The sequence below is a fragment of the Apus apus genome, chromosome 3 (assembly GCF_020740795.1).
Source record: "Apus apus isolate bApuApu2 chromosome 3, bApuApu2.pri.cur, whole genome shotgun sequence".
Lineage (NCBI taxonomy): Eukaryota > Metazoa > Chordata > Aves > Apodiformes > Apodidae > Apus > Apus apus.
In genome coordinates this window covers 19189209-19211106 of record NC_067284.1, presented here as the reverse complement: position 1 = coordinate 19211106, position 21898 = coordinate 19189209, and the positions used below count along the sequence as shown (strand labels likewise).

General features: G+C 36.5%; 1 protein-coding gene across 2 annotated transcripts in view; it reads right to left on the bottom strand.

Moving 5' to 3' along the window:
* LMBRD1 (LMBR1 domain containing 1) overlaps positions 1-21898 on the bottom strand; it is a 72124-nt gene that overhangs the window by 32239 nt on the left and 17987 nt on the right. For both annotated transcript variants that reach the window (XM_051613713.1, XM_051613714.1), the window contains exons 4-7: positions 21617-21714; positions 20552-20619; positions 16202-16290; positions 15398-15471 (exon numbers count right to left, since the gene is read on the bottom strand). In XM_051613713.1, the coding sequence (XP_051469673.1) occupies positions 15398-15471; positions 16202-16290; positions 20552-20619; positions 21617-21714 (329 nt within the window). The remainder of the gene's footprint in view (positions 1-15397; positions 15472-16201; positions 16291-20551; positions 20620-21616; positions 21715-21898) is intronic.

The window sequence follows — 21898 nt, the reverse complement described above, 5'->3', positions numbered from 1 at the left end:
AAACCTAAACTCAGTTACACTCAAAGACTGCTTACATACTCATTCATATTAATCAATTTTGTTGGCATTTACTCCCAGTTATAAATTCTATAGCATTCTAAGTGTTTGCCAACTTCTATATTAAAACTAAATCCAGATTTTTCCAATGCAGTCTATAAGCTTTCCACTAATGTAAGTAGTAACCTATATAAGGCAAGATAGACAAGAAAATGTCATTATTTCTTCCCTACTACCCTATGAGTCTTACAGATCTAGATCAAGGTCAGAAGCTTCTCCAAGCAGTTTAGAGACATTAGCCACAGACTTTTTATTTGTTTTACTGTGAGTGGGAGGTTGTTGGTGGTACAATGTTCTTGGTACAGAGCTCAGCAGGACAAGTTTTCTCTCAGTTTTCTCTTAATCACAATTAGCACACACAGTTCCTCTAGAAAGCTTGCTATCTGAACATACAGTAAATTCAGAAATAAGCAGTTTTATAGATTTTTAGAAATATATATAGAGATAGATTTTCACAGGAATACCACTCCTTTCTTCGAGCACAGCTTTGTATTTCATACTGAGAATAGATTTAACGCAAATGCTAGTGTGTTATGTCATCATACATGTTGACAGATCACATGAGCTTTCTCTACACAAGACTTAATTTGACCTGTGTAAGGACCTACACAGAAATACTTATGTCCCACGAGTTGTACTCAAACCAACACTTTTGTCCATTTTGGGGTTGTATTTTCAACATAGCCTATACCCTGCCACCAACATCCGCTTCTAAGCCCCTTTTACAAAGGGGTCTTATATGGTAATATTGTAGCTCAAAACCACACGAACTTATTAATTACCATTTCAATATAATATCTGGTACAGAGTCCACAATCTTCAGTTCTACCCTGAGAGTGACAGTACCTGATTTCAAGTAACCTTCCTCCAAGTATTGGCTATGAAAGCATAAAAAAAGAACTGTAGTGGTTGATAGCCTTGTTCACTTACTGTGGAATTAGATTTCTTATGTTCAGAGTGACAATTCCGAGTAATTGTTGCAACAGTATCAGGTAAGTTCAACAAGCAGACAGCATATGTGACTCTCAACAGGTTTCAAACCCAAGGAACTGTGGTACCTGTTCAATCACTTTAAAGCATTTAAATAAAGGTAGGAGACAAATATTTTCTTTCAAATATTTTTTCAAGTATGTATTAGTGAAGAACACATTCAGCTAGATCTTTGACAACTCGTAACTACATAACTTGTATTTCTATAAAGTATTAGAATTGTTTTGACCACAGACTCCTAGAGAATAAGGTAGGCTATTAGCTATCCGCTCAGCATTTCATGATTTCACAGCTGACACAGCCTCATTTGTCACCCAAAAATACAGCTTTAAAAAAGTATTTGCAGCACTGTTTACAGACTGTTCCAAATAAAGTTAAACTCTATTTTCTTTAGCTACAAAAGATATGAGACAATTTCAGTCCTTATTTTAGTTTTCTGTTGTAAAAGCTGTACAAGTGGAAGACATCTCATTAGAGGCCAGTAACAGCAAAAACATTTCATGCTTTCCAAGACATTCTAAAAGTTCTGGTTTGAACACAGCTATACAGCCACAGAAAGGCCTACCTACTAGAGCAAGTATTTTAGGTAAGGAAAAGAATTTAACTTTTAAAATAATTTAAAATAATTTAACTTTACAATGCTGTCTATAAAGAAGACTCAAATCTCCCCTTATGAGTATCTCCTATGAGAGGCTCAAGCTGCTTTGCTATCTACAGGAGCTAGATAGCAGTCTCCACCAATCCATAACCTATCTCTTCTTCAGCTTTTCTTTATGACTTGTGTTCTCTAACTCTGATAATTTTCACAAGCCTGCACTAAAGGCTCTACAGTTTCACTTTCTTAAACTAGGGAACCAAAACAAGCCACTGTATTCCCAGGTGGAGCTTTGGAAGTGTCAAGTACAGCGGAATAACCACATCCCTTCATCTACTGGCTATGTTCTTGCTGATGCAGCCCAGGATACTGTTTACCTTTCTGCTACAGGATACACCGATGACTTATGCTCAGCTTGCCGTCTACTAGGACTTCCATGTCTTTTTCAGTAGGGCCATCCCCCAGCCAGTCAGACACCACAATGAACTGTTGCTTGGAACTAATCCACTCAAGATAAAGCCTTAACATCTGCTAAACCTGATGCCATTCTTGCTGGCTCAATCTTCCCACCTGCCAGTATCTCTGTGATGGCTCTTAATTCTGTTGTATATACTTCTCTGTTTGATAACATTCTCAAGTTTGATTACTTTATATTCAATCCCATCATCCATATAATTTATGAAGACTAAGTAATATTGAGCCAATATTGACCCTAAAGACCTCACTCAGGTCTGGTTGCTAGTAGCATTAATTCCAAAACTTAAGTAAAAATATAAACACCATCCAATTTTGTAACCAGAATGCAAGCTGCAATCTAACCAAGGTTTCTCTGCAGAACTCAAAGTATTTCCATCCAGAGCCAAAGACATTCAGTATGGAGAAATACATGTAATGAGAAACTGCTATGACAATATGTCTACACAAATTTACAAATATAAGCTTAGAAGCAATTAGATTTCACCATTAAGCAGAGGCTTCCACCTGTTCTTCAAACAGCCACCATCAACTAACAGATAATTATTCACTCCACAGACAGGGTTAAGGAATAAAACCCAGAGTTCTAAATTTCCTAAACTTAAGTTTCTACAAAGCAAAGTGCCAAATCTTTAAGTGATGCATTGTTTTGCTGTTTTTGCAGATGTGCATTACATACTTGAACATCAAGTTTTCTCTAGTGATAAAGGCAGTTTAATTCCTTCCTTGAATAGAAAAGATGCTAATAGCGAGATGATTATGCAAGTAAGCCTCTCATCATCAGTGGGGGGAAAAAGCCATATTGATCCTTCAAGACAAATACATAGAATGGAGGACATGAAGATGAATCACCTCACATGTCACAGGTCTGAATAGAAGCTGTATTAGCTCAGGTTCAGGGCTGCATTTCTCTTCAGACTGATGTAGAAGTTCAAGACCACTCTAAAAAAAACAATTTAATCCCCTGGGTAAATGCAAGCGTTGAGTCCTTCATGGGCTATTACTTTGAACATCTGCAACTCAACAAGCAAGCAATGTATCAAAGACAGCACAAGAAAACCAAGGATGTACCCTTAAGTCAAGAGAGAGCTCAGCCCTGAAACAAACTGTTGGTTCAAAGTTTTGAATATGATTATAAACAGATCAGAAGAACCTTTAAAGTAGTTAACACAACTTAATTTACATTTATAATTTTTTATAAAACCAGGAATCAAGTCTTAACATACTTATATCACTGAAACAACAGTTTCTAGGACTTATTTTTAGACAACTTTTGCCTAGTAGTATTAAGTCAGGTAAAAGGCACTGCACTAAAAAGCAAAAACTGTCATCCTAACGTAATAGGCAATTATAGCATATATGGTTGTTTTTTTCCACATGTTCTTCACAATGAACTGAATCTAGTACTAAATACTAACTCTTCAGGCTGGTATCTGATAATATATGCTCCAAAGGTCTTTAAAGTCTCAGATTTCTACCTCTTCTGTTACTGAATGTTTGATAAGCTTCATTAAAACCCCATTTTACAGTAGGAAAAAATAATCATATATTTATACTTAAACCAACATATTTTAGCTAATACTTCTTTCTTGAATCCCCACAAGTGATCCATACAAGATATAGAATCATAGAATATTCTGACATCATCCCGATCAGTTAGCTTAAGGGCTGGAAAGTCAAATCTAAAGAGCTCACTACCTATTAAGTACAAATTAAAGACACCATCCGTGAGCAGCTGATTTTAAAGTCTGCCCACAGGCAATACAGATAATAGCTCTGGAAGGATTAAGTTCATATTTATACTTTATAGATCTCTTAAAGTATGTGGCTTTCTACCCTGAAGGAGAAGAAACAAAACCAAACAGACCAATTCAAGGAAAGCAACAGAAAACCCAGCTTACCTATCCTACAAAAAGAACAGCCTAAAAAAACCTCTCAACACTTTTTATTTGTTATTCACAGAAGTGGTAGCTAGGTCTAAGACAGGAATTTGCACAGCAATCTGTCATCAGTGAAGGAGGAGCCTGTAACTCACATGAAAGCAACAATTTGCTCAATATTACTTACGCAGTATCAGCAGGCACTGAAGAACAGTGAAAAGCTACCCTAGCTGTTCCCTCAGCATGTCACCAAACCCAAATACACTGTGCTCCACACTGGGCACTAAAATACCTCAATAGAGATTACATGTCATTTGCCTCATCTTCACTTTTCTGGTGTTTGTTTCCTTCCCATCCTGTCTGCATTAGATCCAGCTATTCTCCTGTCCTTCCACAGTTAAAACAGAGAGAAGAGTTGGTCTTCTGATCCTTTGGTCTCATTCAGACTCAGCATGTTACAACACCTCAGACTTGCTGAACTCACATAGCCCATAGCTAGATAATGAAATAGTACTTACTAGTTTGGTCACTCATAAGCAGAAGACAAAAAAACTGAAGTAGGAACAAATTGTAAAATCACATTATACAGAAGTTGCTACAAGCAACTATTTCAGGAATAAACTCTTGAGTATTAAAAAGATCCAGAAAGGTTTTCCACTGAGAACCATAGCCACCAATTTTGTATTTTTGAATTGCAGAAGCTAGCAAAGAATTCCACTGAACAAGGTATATTAAGGTGGGAACACCTAATTATCAACCAGATTAGCCACAAGCACACAGACAGGTCATAAGGAACACAGAAAAAACATACAAATGACATAACAAATGACTTTAGAAATTATGATTTTAAATGTGTCAAAGCTAACTTCAAACATCTATTGCAAAAATCCTGAAGCCATTAGGCATTATGGTTTAACTAGAAGTTGATTATGTTTAACTTTCTACATCTGCTATGTTCAGCTAGTAAGTTAACAGTCTGATAATTAACTTGTGGCCCAAACAGGATAATCTCTCCTTGTTAGAATACAAACAAAACAGGTAAGTTGTTTCTGATCAGTTTGGTACACAACCAGCACTTTAACTGAATTTAGTTTACCAACTTTTTCTGTATAAAGATATTTAAGAATTGAACCTGCGATCTCAAGAAATTATCAGAAAGTACTTCTACAGCATAACAGAACCCTCCCCCAGCCCATGCCATTTATTTTTAGAGGTCCATATATCAAGCAGATTTGGCTTTTAAGTGTTATCACTGCGTGTTTTAAAAGGTGGATATATAATCTTGTGCAAAAAGTGTAGAAATCAATACTGACAAACATTTCTTGCATAGCACTGCCCTCTAGCGAGACCACATGAAACAGCCTATTATTGTATCACCGAATAAAAGAAATATGATACACCTTTAAATGCACAAATATGAGAATTCCTGTTGCCTTACAATAGCTTTTCTCAAGACTTCACCTGAAGGCATAACTATGAAAGACAAAGCGTCCAACTCTACCAAAAATTGATCAAAATTGTGATCAAAATTGCATCTATTCCAGTTAAAAAGCAGGTAAAGTCTACCTTAGGATATGCAGTGCTTTAAAGAAATGCAATTAATTTATCTCAATATAAATGCCCCCCCCCAACCACCTCCATTTCAAGAATCTTAATTAGCTTTTTATTTAAATTGTTAAGCATGAGGGAAGTCCCACTACGATACCTTTTATCTCTCATAGCAATTTTGTTCCACATGGATACAATACACCCTTGTCAGTATTGCTTGAGGGAGTTAAGCTAGTCCAAATAAGTAGTCTCAAATGCAGTGCACTGTTACTTATCCTACCAATACAGGTAAACACTTCTGAGCTTTTGTAAGAGGAACTACAACTCCACCTTTCTTGAAATTGTACCTTTCTATGTGCATCTAGACTGCACAGTTTTCCTGTAAAGCAATCTGATTCTACGAGCAACAGTCACCTACTTTCTCACATTGAAGAAATCTCTTCCAATTTCTGGCTATCTACACACACTATCATTCTAAAGGCAAAAACTGGAATTCAAGAGGCTCATTTCCAGAGCATCATAAAGCATGGAAAGCAGTGAATGATTCACACATCATCCCTAAATTGTGAAAAATAAAGGAACAAGCCTTCTAAATGCATCTGAAGATGGCAGACCATCTCATTGACAGCTGGGTTTTCTTTTGGTTTATTTAGGAAAATCTCATGCCATTCACTTTGGAAAAATTATTCAATAGGTTAACTTTTCATTTGATATAAGAGCACATAATATTGTATAAACACTGCTATAAAAAGATCTCAAAACAGGGAACAGACCAACTAAACTGAACTGGTATGTTCAGTATGGCACTTTGTGCCATCTGCTGCACACTGGAACAGTGCATTGATTACTTCTTTAACCATTTTGCTAACATTCATCACTATTTTCTGGTACACATTCACCTTCATTTTTCATATTAATGTTTGACACGATACTGTGGAGACTAAAGACTGTTGTACTTACTTGTCAGTGTTTAAGTGGCAAAAAAAGTGGTCAGGGTTTCTAAAACGCAGAAACCAAGTATGACAGCCTCTTCACTATTCTTGTTCTACTATGCACAGTGAACTTGTTCTTACTGGACATATTATCTGTAAAAAGTTAACTCTGTTTCAGTTGACATGGCTATTTCGTCCAGGTGCCATCTTCTGGATTGCTCCATCAAGCTTAGAAGAGCATTAACCACCAAACAAAAGATAAACTTACTTTAAAGCTGCAACTTTAAAATCTTTGTGAGGGTGCTGAGACACTAGAACAGGTTTCACAGCAAAGCTGTGGATGTCCCATCCCTGTAAGTGTTCAAGGCCAGGTTGGATGGGGCTTTGAGCAGCCTAGTCTAGTGGGAGGTGTCCCTGCCCATGCAGGGGGATTGGAACTAGATGATCTTTAAGGTCCCTTCCAACCCAAACCATTCTGTGAAAACTATCATTGATCCAACAGTTTAATATCTACTGTTCTCAAAAAGAGTAGTAGGAATCAGGCTGTTAAAACAAAGAACATTCAAACTGGTTTGCTATTTCAGTTCTTTACTTCCTCATGGAGAACTGAACATTAGAAATTACTTTTATATTTAAGAATTGACATTTAAGTGATTAAGTGGTAATGATGACCAATGCAGCTAACTTAGATTTCTCAATAACTGTTTGAAGTCTGCCTAAAAGAAAATCAGTAGTAAATGAGTACTTCTAAAGTTAGACAAGATTATAAAAGGCTTCAAGCTTTCTAGCCGTCAATAAAAATAAGTTGACTGCAAGAAAAGTAAACCATACTCCAGACAAAAAATTAGGTGTGAAGAGGTCATTAAATTGGTGAGTAGACAAACTAAGCTTTACAACATCTCTTTCAGGATGGAGGAAAGAGGATCACTCTACAAGTTCATAAGAAATCTAATGCTTATTAAGTGTTTTCAAAAAATTAGAGCCAATTATAATCATCCTTCAAGGACATACTAAATGAGATGCATAAAATCACTCAAAAATTAATCTGCCTATCATTGTGTAATACATTATTCTGCCTTGAATTCAAATAGCAATCTGGAGCTGACAACAACTACTGCATTAATACCTAAGGCAATATAAAACCATTTCAATGCAAAACACATTAATGAAAGAATAGATGCAAACTACATCATCTGTGAAACTGTTTCAAATAAAGCACTGCAGCCCTAATTTATCATTTTCGTGTTATATTCCATGTTTATAGACATAGAAAGCTATCAGTATAAATCATCAAGGTCATGGATTTGCAGAGCCCCCCTGAGGATTGCTTACTCAAATTTCTTACAAAACAATTTTAAATATCAAGTGCTATACTTCAGTATTATGCATAATATAATCCCAAAGAAAAGTAGACTTTGTGTTAGTAAAGCTTTAAAACAGAAAAGCAATTACCAGTTCATTATTATGTTGAAAATTGAGCCATATCAAGAAATAAGTTTAAACAGTGTTATTCATTTAAGCATTGCATGTACTTTAGAAAAACAACATCCATGTTTATGCTCGTCAGTACTATCAATACATCTATCATGTGAACATTTGTAGATTTCATTTATAACTTTGATAAAACCACTATTTTATGACTTCCCTTTAGAAAGTTAAAAATTCGGAATTTATATATTTTAAATCAATCCACAAAAGCATAAAGGTTTCCTTCTTGTAAAACCAAGTTTTTAAAGTTATAAAATTATGGAAAATAATTTGCATTGCTTACATTAATAAGTACTACATGTTTGGTTTGTTTGTTTTTGGGTTTTGTGGTTCCGCCGCCCCCCCCCCCCCCAGGAACTAGGTTAAACAATGCTCAGCCTTTCCACATAGAAGGAAAGTCCCTTAGCAGTCTCTGTGGCTCTTAACTGGACCCCCTCCTGTAGCTCCATATCTCTCTTGTACTGAGAACTGGACACAGCACACCAGGTGCTGCCTCACCAGGGCTGAGCAGAGAAGGATCACCTCCAATGGCCTGCTGGCAATACACTGCCTAAAGCAGACCAGGATCCCATTAGCCTTCTATGCTACAAGGACACATTGCTGGCTCATGGTTATCTGTGTGTCCACCAAAACCCTCAGGTCCTTCACTTCGATGTGCTTTCCTACAAGGTGGTCCCCTGCATATAGTGGTGCCTTGTCTTGTTCCCCTGTAGCTGCAGGACTTCACACTTCCCTTGGCTGAACTTCAAGAGGTTCCTACCAGCTCATTTCTCCAGCCTGTCAAGATCCCTCTGGATGACAGTATAACTCCAGAGTATCAGCCACTCCTCCCAGTTTTGTGCCACCTGCAGGCTTCCTGAGAGTATACACTGCTCTATCATCCCCATCATTAATGAAGATGTTGATCACGATCCAGTACTGACCTCTGGCATACACCACTAGTGACTGGCCTCCAACTAGACTTTATGCCACTGATCACCACTGGCTGGGCCTAGTCATTCAGCCATTTTTCAATCCACCTCACTAATCCAGCCCCTATTTTACAAGCTTCTCTGAAGATCTTATGGGAGACTCTCAATATGGGCTACGTCACTGACTACAGATATTAGCATGTTCTAACAGTATATTAGTGTGTCAAGAGATGAATGCTGAAGTGGAAAGCATTACTCTGGAAACAGTTTAGTTCAAAAGTATTCTTCAGAATACAATTTTTGAAGCTTCAAAAGTTAAGCGCTATGCATACCTGTGCATATACTTGCTCTCAGATATTTACTTTTTTAAAATGCTACTGTAGCAATATGAAAAAGGTACAGAAACAGTAGTCACCTAAACTGTTATCATACTACATTTCAAACAACTCATATTGTTAAAACAGTGTTATATTTTATCACACATCCAAGTGATTTTTTTTCTTTTTGGTACTAGCCTTTAAGCCTCCTACACTCCATAAGAAGTTTTAACTTTCTGGAAAATTAGACAGCTCAGTTCTGTGCCCATCTCCTAATAAAACAAGTACCTTAGGAAGAAAAACTGCTCATTGGAATGGCTATAGTAGAAAACAAACAGCCCATAGAACAAAGGCGTACAGGACAAAAGTAAGAGGCAATTTGAAAATTTGCTGTTAAAGATTTTTTTAATAATGCTAGGATTTGTCAAATAAAACTAATACATCTGCTCTAGGTTATCTTTACACACTGTCTTCAAAAAGTTTAGCCTCATGCTAGACACCTTTCATCTCCTTTTGCAATCAAGTGTTAGAGAAGCTCTGTTTTTCCTGCAGAAATCTAACACTACTGAAAAAGGTTCAGACTCAGAAACCACACTGCCCACAGCCAGACAACATTACAGATTCAGTTGCCACATTCTGTGGCAGGACTGTCCCAAACATCACATGGAAGACTGAACAGAATAAGCCAATTTACTTTCCACTTAGTGTGGAGTTGAGGTCCTCTCTCTGAGCACTTCTCCTCCTCTTCAGTCATCTTCCTCGCATCTAATTTCTATCCTCATTTGAATGACATGGTGATAAGAAATGCCATAAAACATTTTATTTGCTCCTTTATTCAAATATTAACTGTTGACTCACGAGCAACACTTCAGAGCAAGTGTAAAATTGTAATTAAAACCTAACTCTTATAATATCTTGCTTTTAACTAAGAGTATCTGCAGAAACATACTCCATCTTCTGTATTAAGTCATCACTGAAAATAGTTTTGAGGAAGCCCTGTTCTCTGCTGGGAGAAGCAATTTCTACATTAACTCCTTAAACTGACAATTTCTATACTAGTACCCTCCTAGTGATTTACCCTCAGACATGAGATGCCTTCAGATTCAGTGTGTGCTACTAATCCTTCCCCATATTAACTAGTATTTCAGAGAAATTAAGTAACTCATGAGTTTTTTATACCAAAGCAGTTCTATTTCTTTAGTATCCCTGGCTTTGACAGTGTATTTCATGCTACCTCCAATTAGAAGCTGAGGAGAAGCTCACAACTCAATAGCAAAATCTTGCATTTCTCCTCAAGCTACTAGAAAAGCTCTTTTCTGTAGGTACCATGTCAAATTCAGTGAACTGATTTTGATGTTGGAAGCCACAGAACATAACAATCAGCAAGCAAATATAATGACAGCCACAATGACTGTACTGTTATCCACCTATCATACTCAGTAATACAAGTCCTCAGTTGTCAGCAAGTCTGGTCCAGCATGATACTTCAGTTTGTCTTGTCCCTCATCCACCTCCTCCCTACCAAAAAAACCTCCCCCATACCACATGTTACAATATGGTGTAGTCTGACGAAGTCTGTTCTTTCTTGAAGTATTTGGGGAGCTGTTCATGAAGAGCAATATATTAAATCAACTCAGGCCTTGAGAGGCCCAGAACACTAGATCAATGCCAATGGTACTTCTTAAAAAATAGATTTTAACTAGATTAGTCATTGGGGTAAATTTGTTAGTTCCATAATTTAAAGTGTTGCTATTTACAATCTAAAGAACACCCCTCCCAGCATCCCTCCTCCTGTGGAAGCAGAAGAATATGCTTCCAGAGAGAAAGCCTAGGAACATACACATTCAGAAGTGAGCTTTTCCTCTGTGTCTTCTCAAATTCAAGGTTGCTTGCTGCCAATGCCAAAGCCTCTTTTCCCCAACTTCTCACAGTATTGTATATTACCACAATACAGAAGTGCAATTTTAGAACTGCGATAATCTTATTTTTCACACTGAAGGCCACACAAAGCAGCACAGTTAACTGAATTTGATTAATTGCAGAATGGATAAACTGCACTTCAAGAGCCTTAAATAGAATCATTTTATACATCTGCCTCATGGTACTCTTCCACAAAATAATTTTGAGTTAGTCAACTGCAGTCAGTGCAGGCACAGTATTCTTATTTACTTTTACTATTTTGTGTTAAGTAGTGGGCATTCAATGTAAAACCATTTTTAATTAGATATGAAAGTACTTGCTAACATATCATTGATTACAATACAATATTCATATATGTTAATTTAGAATATTTTTTTTTTCTTTAGAGTAAAAAGGTGAATATGAGTGTGCATAAGACCAAATACACCTGTTCTAAGCTTCCCTTTAACAATACAATTGTAACACTGGCAAAGGGACAGGATATTCAAAAGTCAAGGGAACAAAAAAATTCAGTTATATCTGTACTACATATCCTCCACTCTTAACTAGTATAAACCAAAGATCTGAGATCCCTCTGTTCAGAGACAAGGTAACTCAGATACTCCACATTGTGTCCCCATGTATTCTCTCTAGCTTTTTTTCCAATCACCTCTGGAAAATTTTGAAGTAGGTGTCTTTGTTCTTGTGTTGAACCTTACATAAAGGCCTTCTCTCTTTGTGCTTAAGAAAACCAATCTATGACAAATTATCAAGCAGTGGATTGATGAGTACACACAAAGGACTTCCACTTTTAGAAACCAGGACAGACAATTTGATAGGCATGCAGAAGGCTGACTGAAAAAAAACTTGCCTACCTCCTTACTTGTCAAGTCAGAGGCATAACAGACAATGCCTCACAGACTTGCCTGTATACTAACGTCTCTCTCTTATCTAGGCAATTTTTCTTTTATACAAGACTAAGGCAGGAAAAAAAAAAAAAAAGAAAAAAAATCACAACACAAAGATGTGGGAAGTTCAGGAGAAAAACAGTTACTGTTTCCAGAATTATGTTTCTCCTTCTCCCAGTTAGAGGGAGTGGAGTAATACAAACTGTTAAGAGACTGAGAGGCTACATTCTGGGCCCACATCTCTCTGAGGCTTTGGGAAGTGTGATACCCCAGGAACTTTTCACTACTGAAGTAACTTTTGCATTAAGTGATACCACTGGGAAAAGCTCAGCTACAGTATAAACTGGAATGAAGGTACATGGTATCCACATGCTGTCACATGGTAATTCACTCTTCAGACCACGAGAACAGCACTGCTCACACTGTCAGGGTGTTAAAGGTGGAAATGGCTTACATATGAACGGGTATTAGGGACAGTGGGCAAAGAGTTAGGGAAGGACTAGAACATAAAAAACAAAAAATCTACTCCTGCTCCAACTTGGAGTACACAGACCTTCTATTGGCTCCAGGAAGACCTTATAGCAGCTTTCCAGTACCTAAAAGGGGACCTATAAGAAAGCTGGGGAGGGACTTTTTACAAAGGCATATAGCAATAGGATAAGGAGTAATGGCTTTCAAGTGGAAGAGGGTAGATTAAGGTACACATTAGGAAAAAATCCTTCACTGTAAGTGGTGAGACCCTGGCTGCTGAGAGAAGCTTTGGATGCCCACCTCCCTGGAAATGTTCAAGACCAGATTGGATGGGGCTTTGAGCATTTCTCCTCAATTTCTCCTACCCTGCCTTAAGACCTACTGTAAAACACAAGAGTTTCAGAAGGATCACATACAGCAGTTATAAAGTAAGTAAATAGTCATTCCGTGTTCCGGGTATTTTCATGGACACCTGAGCTGAAGTTTTCAAAGCCACAGATTAGCCTAAAATCTTAGTAATTAAGGCATTCAGAGAAGACTATTTCTCATGCTTGTTGCTTCACCTTATTTACCACTCAGGATTTGTACAAGTTCTGAATACAGTAAGACTATGGCAACAACACTGAGGACAGAGGTATTGTCTTCATCTGAGAAACCACAGACAACAGCACACTGAAGTTATTTAACATAGCAGAAGTCACATATCTCCAGGTTCAGCTAGTTTTAAGGACAGAAGTATATTGTGATACTCATCTGAATGGTGCCTACTACCAATCTGTGCTCAAAAATAAATAAGGATATAACACTGGAAGTAGGGAATATTAGCAATAAATTAAAATACTTCCAAACTCTATTGTTTTAAACATAGCTTACAATTCAGTCAGCAATAAATTTGTTCAAAATAAAATACTGCATTTTAGATGCCTATACATGTTTATTAATAGTTATAAAAAACATACTTGACTAACTGGAAAGAAACTGAGGATATTCTCCCAGCTAATGAGTTTCTTCTTAATGTTAGTCTCATGGAGGTTAAAAACACTACATATGCTCTGCAGCAATGCAGTTGAACAAGAGATGAATCTATCCTTCCATAATTAAGGGAAACAAATTTACAAGCTGACATGTTATTACAGGCTAAGCAGAGGTCTGGATCTTTTTTGACTAGCACATGATCAAGATATCAGCAATATAGCCCAAATGATTTAGTGACCAATGTCAGACACAAAAGGCTTAAAGTAATGAAATGTATTATATCTACTAGCTGATCTACTAAATTGCTCTCTTCCCTAACTGCACAGAGCTTGACAACCACCAAGCTGTCAATGTTTGGACACTTACATTTAAGAACCTGTACTGAATTGCCTCCCCTAATCCTGCTGTAACTTACAGCACCTTAAGTCACTACTATAGAGACAGAAAATCATTAGCTATGCCTGTTACTCAATTTACATTTGCTTAATAGTCTAAAGGTAGTATTTGGAGGGTACTTTACCCTCTTACCCAGTTATGGCTAAAACACTCTTCCTCTGTTATATCCTTGTCCTATGACAATTTTATCCATTTAAGCTTTGCCTGACAAGCTACCACAAAACATCTCCTTGGCTAGCAATGCTTTAAAATAATATTGCATGAGCTATCGTTACAGAGCCATTTAGAATTTGATAGCAAAGTTGCATGGAAACAACTTTACCATGTCAGAGCCAGCCCGCAATGGAACAGGAAGTTAGTTTAGCAAGGACACAAACTTTAAGATTAGAACTTATCTGGAAAACACTGACATCTCAGACATTTTAAAGCTTTGTCTGCAGTTAGCTTAAGATCTAAATCTTCATATTTGCTGCAAAACTTCACCTTGATGACGAGTTCCTACATGTAGCACTATAAACAAGCTGATTATTCTGTGACTGAAGAAATAACGGATTGGAAAAGCAAGTGACCACATGAACATCAGATGTTGGTCAAAGCCAGTAAGTTGAAATAGTTCCTCTCTTTTGCACATAAAAGCAAAACAGTTGAACTAACATAACCTTAATTATATGATTTACAATTCCTTTCAGAATGGACACTTCTGAATCATTCTAAGCTACAGCAAGAACTGCAGCAGTTCAGTTGCATGCCTAGAACTAACAAGAACATTCCAAAGGCTTTAGAAATCAAGTCTCTAAAAAGTTTCAAACTCTCTTTACTTTTAACATTTTAACTATTTTTGATTTAAGACACATCACATAAGATACTGCAGATTCTTCATACCTAAAACTGAACATTGACAGGCCTTGATATTTACCCTTACTCTAACTCTGGAAATACAGAACTGGGAAGCAATGCTCTGTTAAAGACACTTTTTCATTAACGGAATTAAAAGCCTTTTGTAAAAAGAGACAGTTATGGTCAAGAATATGTTGCATTCTTCTTTACAAATCAAGCCATTATGCCAAACTTTTTATTGAAAAGTTCAGCAGGTAAAAACATCAATGTAAAAATTTATAGCAAAGGTTATATTCAATATCAGAGATTGACCAGACCAAGTGTAGGTTATGCCATAGTTCAATGATTAAGAAAAAACATTTTGTTCTCCACTGCTGTATGAAGAAAGAGGCTGAGGCCTAAAACCAGAAGCCAGCGAATATGTGTTGCAAGCCACAAGGAATATGACTTCCCTTTGCAGAAACACATTTAAGTCTGATCTGTGCTAAAGTACTGAAACAGTGATTCTTATACCTGCAGTAAAAAAGTTATTCCTCTCATTTCAAAAGCTTACAAGTAGTGTTTCAAACCATGAAAATCCATAGCTAGAAAACTGTTGAAGCTACCTACTTACATGATTACAGTTTTCCATTCAGGTATATATAGCCTGTGATAACCTGCAGTGATAACTGTTAAGTACCATGAATGTAAAGAGCTGAAACATTTGCATAACAACTTACTGTGTAAGTGATAGCTGCCAACATTCCAATCACAGTCAAGGAACTAATGGAAAATGAAAGAGCAGTCAAGCCATCTGGAATAAAAAAAAAAAAAGAAAGCCTGTCGAAAATGTATACAGTAAAGTTATATGAACATTTCTTCCTGAATTGGTTTCCTGAAGGTATTTTTAAGTCCATTAGATTGAAGAAAACACCCCAAAAATATATATAGGAGATATAGTTACCAGCTGCAACAACTTGCATGAAAAATTCACCTATCATAGCTTTTTGTCAGTAGTAGGCCCTCCTCCTATACTGCAAGAAACAGGACAGCCATCTCTCCTTTGCTGTAAGTTCACAGATGTTGCAGTCAGTCAAATGGTTGAACAGCCACTTATTAAATTGCTCCCATAGCTGTCTAATGCGTCTTCAAGACTTATTTCTGGCCTTTACAGGGTGCTGCGGTACTTTCCACAGTTTCTGCATACATTCTAGATAGTTAGTCTTTATTTTGTGTATCACCTAATTTCTCATAATAAAGCACTATCCAGACAATCAGGCAAGCATGGATCCTTCAAAGAACCAAACAAGTCAGACTGCAGGCCTCTGCTTCACTCAGAACAAGTACATCCAGATGTACAAACTGGGACAAGGTCAGAGGACTAAGGAGTTTGTCTGACTTACTGCAGATTTAGCAGAGGTAAGCAGTTAGTCAAACTAAAAAACTGTCACCAAGAAAGTTAGTGTTCTTGTTCAGTCATTAAGGGCTATGACAAATAAGTTAGTAGCAACTCATGCAAAGCTCAGAACAGATCTCCAACTTACGACTGCTTCCAAATTCTTCAAACAGGAGCTTCACTTTCTCCCATTCTGTGGAATTATTCTTGTTGGGAATATCCAAAGGAACAAAAGCACTGTAACAAAGCACAAAAGTGATCTTACTTACCCTAATTAGTCAAATTTAAAAATAATTCTACTTCCAAGTTAAGAAAATAGAAATCCATTTATTCCTGAAGAAAAATTGTATGACATCAGGTTTAAAAGTTTATTTGATTTATTTCACATTCCCCTCAAATGCTCTATTTAGATCAGCAGAGGACATTTGTGAGTGTGTGCAGAGTCAGGTCTGAGGTCAATGAACAAGTGATTTTCTATTTAGCAGTCCCACCAGAGATAAGGACCCTACATTCAAGCATTGTTAAAAGATTTAATAATTTGATTTACTATGTTGGTTTGACTGATGTGCAGAGGAGCTCAAAAACTTTAAGCATCAGTTGAGACAAATCCTCTTATATATTCACACTTCCAGAAACTAGAATAAAAGAAATAATTATTCCCATATTAAAGTTTAAAGGGACATGTTTATCTTCTGTTACTATAATAGTACATCTGCTGCATTCCATTCCTTGTTCTGTAGATGGCCCAGAGAACTGAAATGCAGAGAAGTTAATTAAATATTTTTGACCATCAAATATGCAGCAACTAACTAGAAGAGTGCTCAGAAGAGTGTCAGATAGAACGGTTCCTTAGCTGAAAGCTCCCTGCTGTCAGTCTCTGTCTGAAGTCCGAGAAGAGTAACTCCTCAGCATCTTCACAGACAAAACTGCTAGTTTTGGACAGGTGGAAAACCAGTACCTTTATATCAGTTTGAAGCCATAGCTTCCAAATAAAAAACAGAATGCCTACAAGTCACACACAAGTCAGATTTGGAGAGAAACTTTTTAGGTAAAGGATGTGATAAACCAGACCAAAGTCCATAAAGACTGTTCACAAGTATCTTTTGGACACTTGTAAGAAAGAATACATAATTAGATCTCTGTTTCAAGTCCAAATAAACAAATAACAAATACACATCTTCCAGGAGTACACCTCATATTACAAATGCAGCATATAAGCATGTTTTTCAAAGGCGAGTGCTTAAAACTAACTGTGTGCACTTATCACATCAAACCCAAATTTGTACTCAGCAAACAAAGTTAAATTTTAAAAATAAAAATTTTATCTTAAAAAAAAAATGTTCGACTTAGCTTCTTGACTGTGTAAGTAGATTAAGGATAGCATTTACTTAAGTTATGTATGCTCACTAACACTAGGCTTTGCTCTTGCATCTGACTCTAGTAGTAATTCTTCCTGTAAAACAGCAGCCAGGCAAGATCAAGACACAGGTATTAAAACAAAGTCAAGCAACATTTCTACTTAAAAGAAATAGCAACACAAATAACTGCAGGTTTATTTACTACAGAGGATTAAAATAGCAGACTCTGAGATTCTAAGTGAGCTCAAGTCCTTTTATTTTGGTATCAATATAAATTTGTAGACCACATACAGGGAACAAATGAGATGGAATAACATCTTAGGATATTTATAACTTGCTTGCCCTTTTTCCCCTTCTCCAAGAGCAATATGGATTTTTTTTTTTTCTGATACTATCTACAACCAGCATATCAAGGGACACTAATCAGAGCAAGCAGAAGCCACAGTACGATCTATACATGCTTCTCAATTAGTACTCAGCAAAATCTTGACTGAAGGATATGGACATCCGATTCTGCCCCTGCTCAAGTTCCACGCAATAAGGAACTCAAAGGAATATAGGAACTATACATTCACATACCTTAGCCCCAAGCAAGCAGGAGTTTTATTTCCCTTACTGACCAAAGTCCCTCAAATAACAGCAAACTAGCCAGAAGACTAGCTAGCCCACTTGAACAGACTTTCGGCTTCTAGCTTAACAGGCCACAAGAACAAGACAGAGTTAACGTGCCTAGCCATCTACAGACTTGCATCCAGTCCATATTCCCAAAGAAAGTCTAAAACACAGCCCATCAATTGCACCAGCACAGTACACAGCACTCCAAGCTTATTATTTACACACAGTAATCAAGAAGAAATTTGACAAAAGCTTTGGTTATTTTGCTGTGTTGACTAAATGGTCAATGCAGCTTGAGGGCCATCACAGCTATCAAGAGAACAAGAAGTTTCCATGCTTAGTAACTATTCACCTCTCATCGCTGTGATGAAACATGAATCAGTCCACTGATAGTGAGTAAGTAGAGTACAAGTGCCAGTGCAAGGTTTTACAGGTGTAGCTGAGACTTGAGTTGGTGCAAGCAAATAGAGCAGCTCAGCTGTGATGTGATGTCTTACACTTGGGAGTTCTAGACAAATGAAATTATTAACTGCAGTAATTTTAAGAGTAGAAGCAAACTGCTATGCTGTTTAAAACACATCCTGGGAATATTACGATTAAGATCTAGATCAATATCTCTGCTGCAGAACAAGGAAAGTAAATGCAAGACAAGCAGTTTTAAACTATTACATTTTGGCATGGTACACAGGTGTAGAAGGGTCAAGTTTGAACCTCAAATCAAAGACTGCCATTAACTGTTATCCTTGGGAAAATAATTACTAACACACAAGATTCAAACTCATTTCCTTAAAGTGAGTTCTGCTATAAAATAATTTGCATAATAATTTATAGACTCATTAGACATATCCATAGCTTTTTTAAACACTGATGGTTCTAGAAAATTTAAGGTTCTCAGTTTAATTCCAAACTCTGACAGGGAAACTCCTTTTAGAACCAAACATTCATAAGCCTCAAAAGCCAATATTTTAGTTCAAACCAGAATGCTCTATAAAAGTCCCCTACTGTATACTAGAGTATATGAAGCCCCTTGCCTCCAGCACATATTTAGAGTAACCTATATTCAAGGAAAGTAGATAATTTATAAAAATGAAAAGGCATTGCAAGTAAATACTAGTTCCAAGTGTCCCAGTATATATTTGTCCTATATTCTGCTTTTAATGTTACTCTGCATCAAGTTATCTGTCTGCAGAGCATTTAAGTGCTATTACACACATGCACTTTGCCACAGCAAGAGGCTTTATAACACAAAGAATATGAGCCATAAATACTACTGCTAACAATTTAGGCAATGGAATGCTGCCTTGAGATGTTACAAACTTAGAAAAAAACCTTCCAAATATAATCCGGCACAAAAGAGTTACTATGTTCCCCAAATAGTCACAAAGATTTCTAACTGAGCAAGGTAAACATCCAAGTAAGAATAAGATATTCCTAAACTTCAAATTTAATCCAGCTTTTCCGGTTTCTTTGAGGATTGCTGACAAGGAAAGATGTAAGGACTTTTTGTGTAGACCTATCTCTGAAGAACAGGTTTTAATTATACAAGTTACTTGCTAAATCAATCAGAACAGGGGTTGTATTGATATGATAGAGCAATCATGTAGGCACAAAACTATTTACTAGGAAGTTAACAAGAAAACACTGTTGAGTAACAAAGTTCCAGCCCAAGTACTAAAGCTTTCTGGTTTGCAAGGAAATCTCACTGTCATACACCACAGTATCAGAGGGGATTGTGGAAGCTGCTGTAATTTACAAGTTGTGAAGACTTCAAAGAACAAGCCTAAGGGCAGAGAAGACAACTAGGAAGTCAAGAACCAAGTTCCATCTTACTGGAAGAAAGGAAAAAACATGCTTTCAGCTACTGAGGATTCAGCCAACACCTACTAGAGGTACTGCAAAAATTTTTAACTGGATATATTATGCAGCACTGAATTTTTAGTATTGTCTGAAGTTTCAGAATAACAGCCCTTGCTGCAGAAATGTTATCCACTTCAGTAATGTCTGCCTTTCAAACACATGCCAGCAAGACCTGTATCATACAAGGCACAACCCCACACTATACTTATGTCCTTCACAGAACACTTCCATTTAGGAAAGAACTAGGCATGTAATACTTAACAAATACTCCTCAAAGCTGTTTTGGGATGTCCGTGAAAGCATTTCACAGAGGCAGAAAACAGGAAGAGCACAAATATTTTACTTCCTGTTGTACCCGAGGATATCAATACAGTCATAAGTAAATTTCCTAGCCATCATGTCCTTGATGGGTGTTAACACTGGACAACCTGGCAGAACGTAGAGGCACTATCACACTTTAAAAAAAAATGTTTTAGTTTCCAGTTAAACTCTTATTTTTCAGGTACCTAATTCTCAGGATATATAAGCCTTATTAGAGGTTAAACTAGATATTCATTATACAGATTGAGTGCAACACAAGTCTACCTTTTTAGTCTTGCACAGAAGAAAATTCAGTTTGGGTTTTTATTTAGTACATTCCCATTAATGTCCAATACGTAAGTACTCACCCAATTAAGAGAAGAACTGCACAAATTGTGACGAATCCCAGAGTATATTTGAGTGCAGTTTTAACCTGCTGCATATATCAAAGAGAAAGTTAAAATATTAGTGTAAAATAAATCCAATGAGATTTGTCCAACAAGTTATTGCAAAGCATACTTAGCCTAACAGGTGTTCTATAAAAGGACCTCCACTGAAAATATGAGTAGTTTTAGATACAAGTCAGAAGTAAACACTGTTGAAGAGTCTCAGAGCTTGAGAACTACGAACAATGAAACGGAATTATACTTCGATCATAAACAATGCACTTGAGCAGCTGTGGCCAGAAGCCAGGGTACACGTTATCACTGCAAATACACTCAAACAAAATTCTTATTACCAATGCTTTATATTATGGCTATGATTAAAAGTCTTATTCTTGATGTTAAGGTTACAACGGAATAGAGAGTAAAATTATCATGATCAATGATTAAAAGATTCTTGAAAAAAGTGCTGTCATTTGAGAAGATAGCATCTTACTGACATGCATTTATTGTATTCCCTGGAATGTCATGCATGTCAAAAACCTTCAGTGCATTACAAAACCTGCCAAGTGCTAGCTTCAGGTAAATTGCTACTGCCTACTTCAAGAAAAATGCAAACACTACAAGAAGTAAAGTACTCAAATTTAATGTCTATCTTGGAATCAGTATAATCTTTCACTTCACTTTAAAACCTGTTCATACATGTTTTCTATTCTAAGGAAAATTTCTTGTAAGAAGTTTTAACATTCTGCATATGAAATCAAGCTCAAAGGAATTTATAGGAAGCTTAAAAAATTCATGGCTATTCTGATGTTAATTAGTTAGTTCACTTAAGTTTCGTTTCATGTGAGACCACGGTGCTTAAAGTAGACTTTGTCAGACTTAGCATTATTATTAAGAGCTGTCTCTATATTTAAAGGAATTGTAGTAATAGACTTGAATACTACAATTTTAATAGCGTTTTCAAGTTAAACAATAATTCTTGCTTTTGTTTTTTACTGTATTCATTTGTCTTTTGATTGCTTGGTGAATTTGCTGGAGTGAACTTACTGAGCATGTGTTTCCATCATCTTCTTCCTTCTCCTCATAATAGAAATAGACAAAGGGAATCCACAGAAACACGCAGAACAGTATGATGGAGTACAAAGCTAGGAGAAATAATTTCATTAAATGAAAACACAAATTTACATTGGCATTTAATTTACTGCATAATAATCCAAATGAAAGAATCAAATATTAGTTCTCTTGTTCTCACTCTTGCCACTTTCAAGCATTGTTATAATTATTCACTAGTCAGCATGTGAATTATTACCATTTTGTTAACTCCAAGGG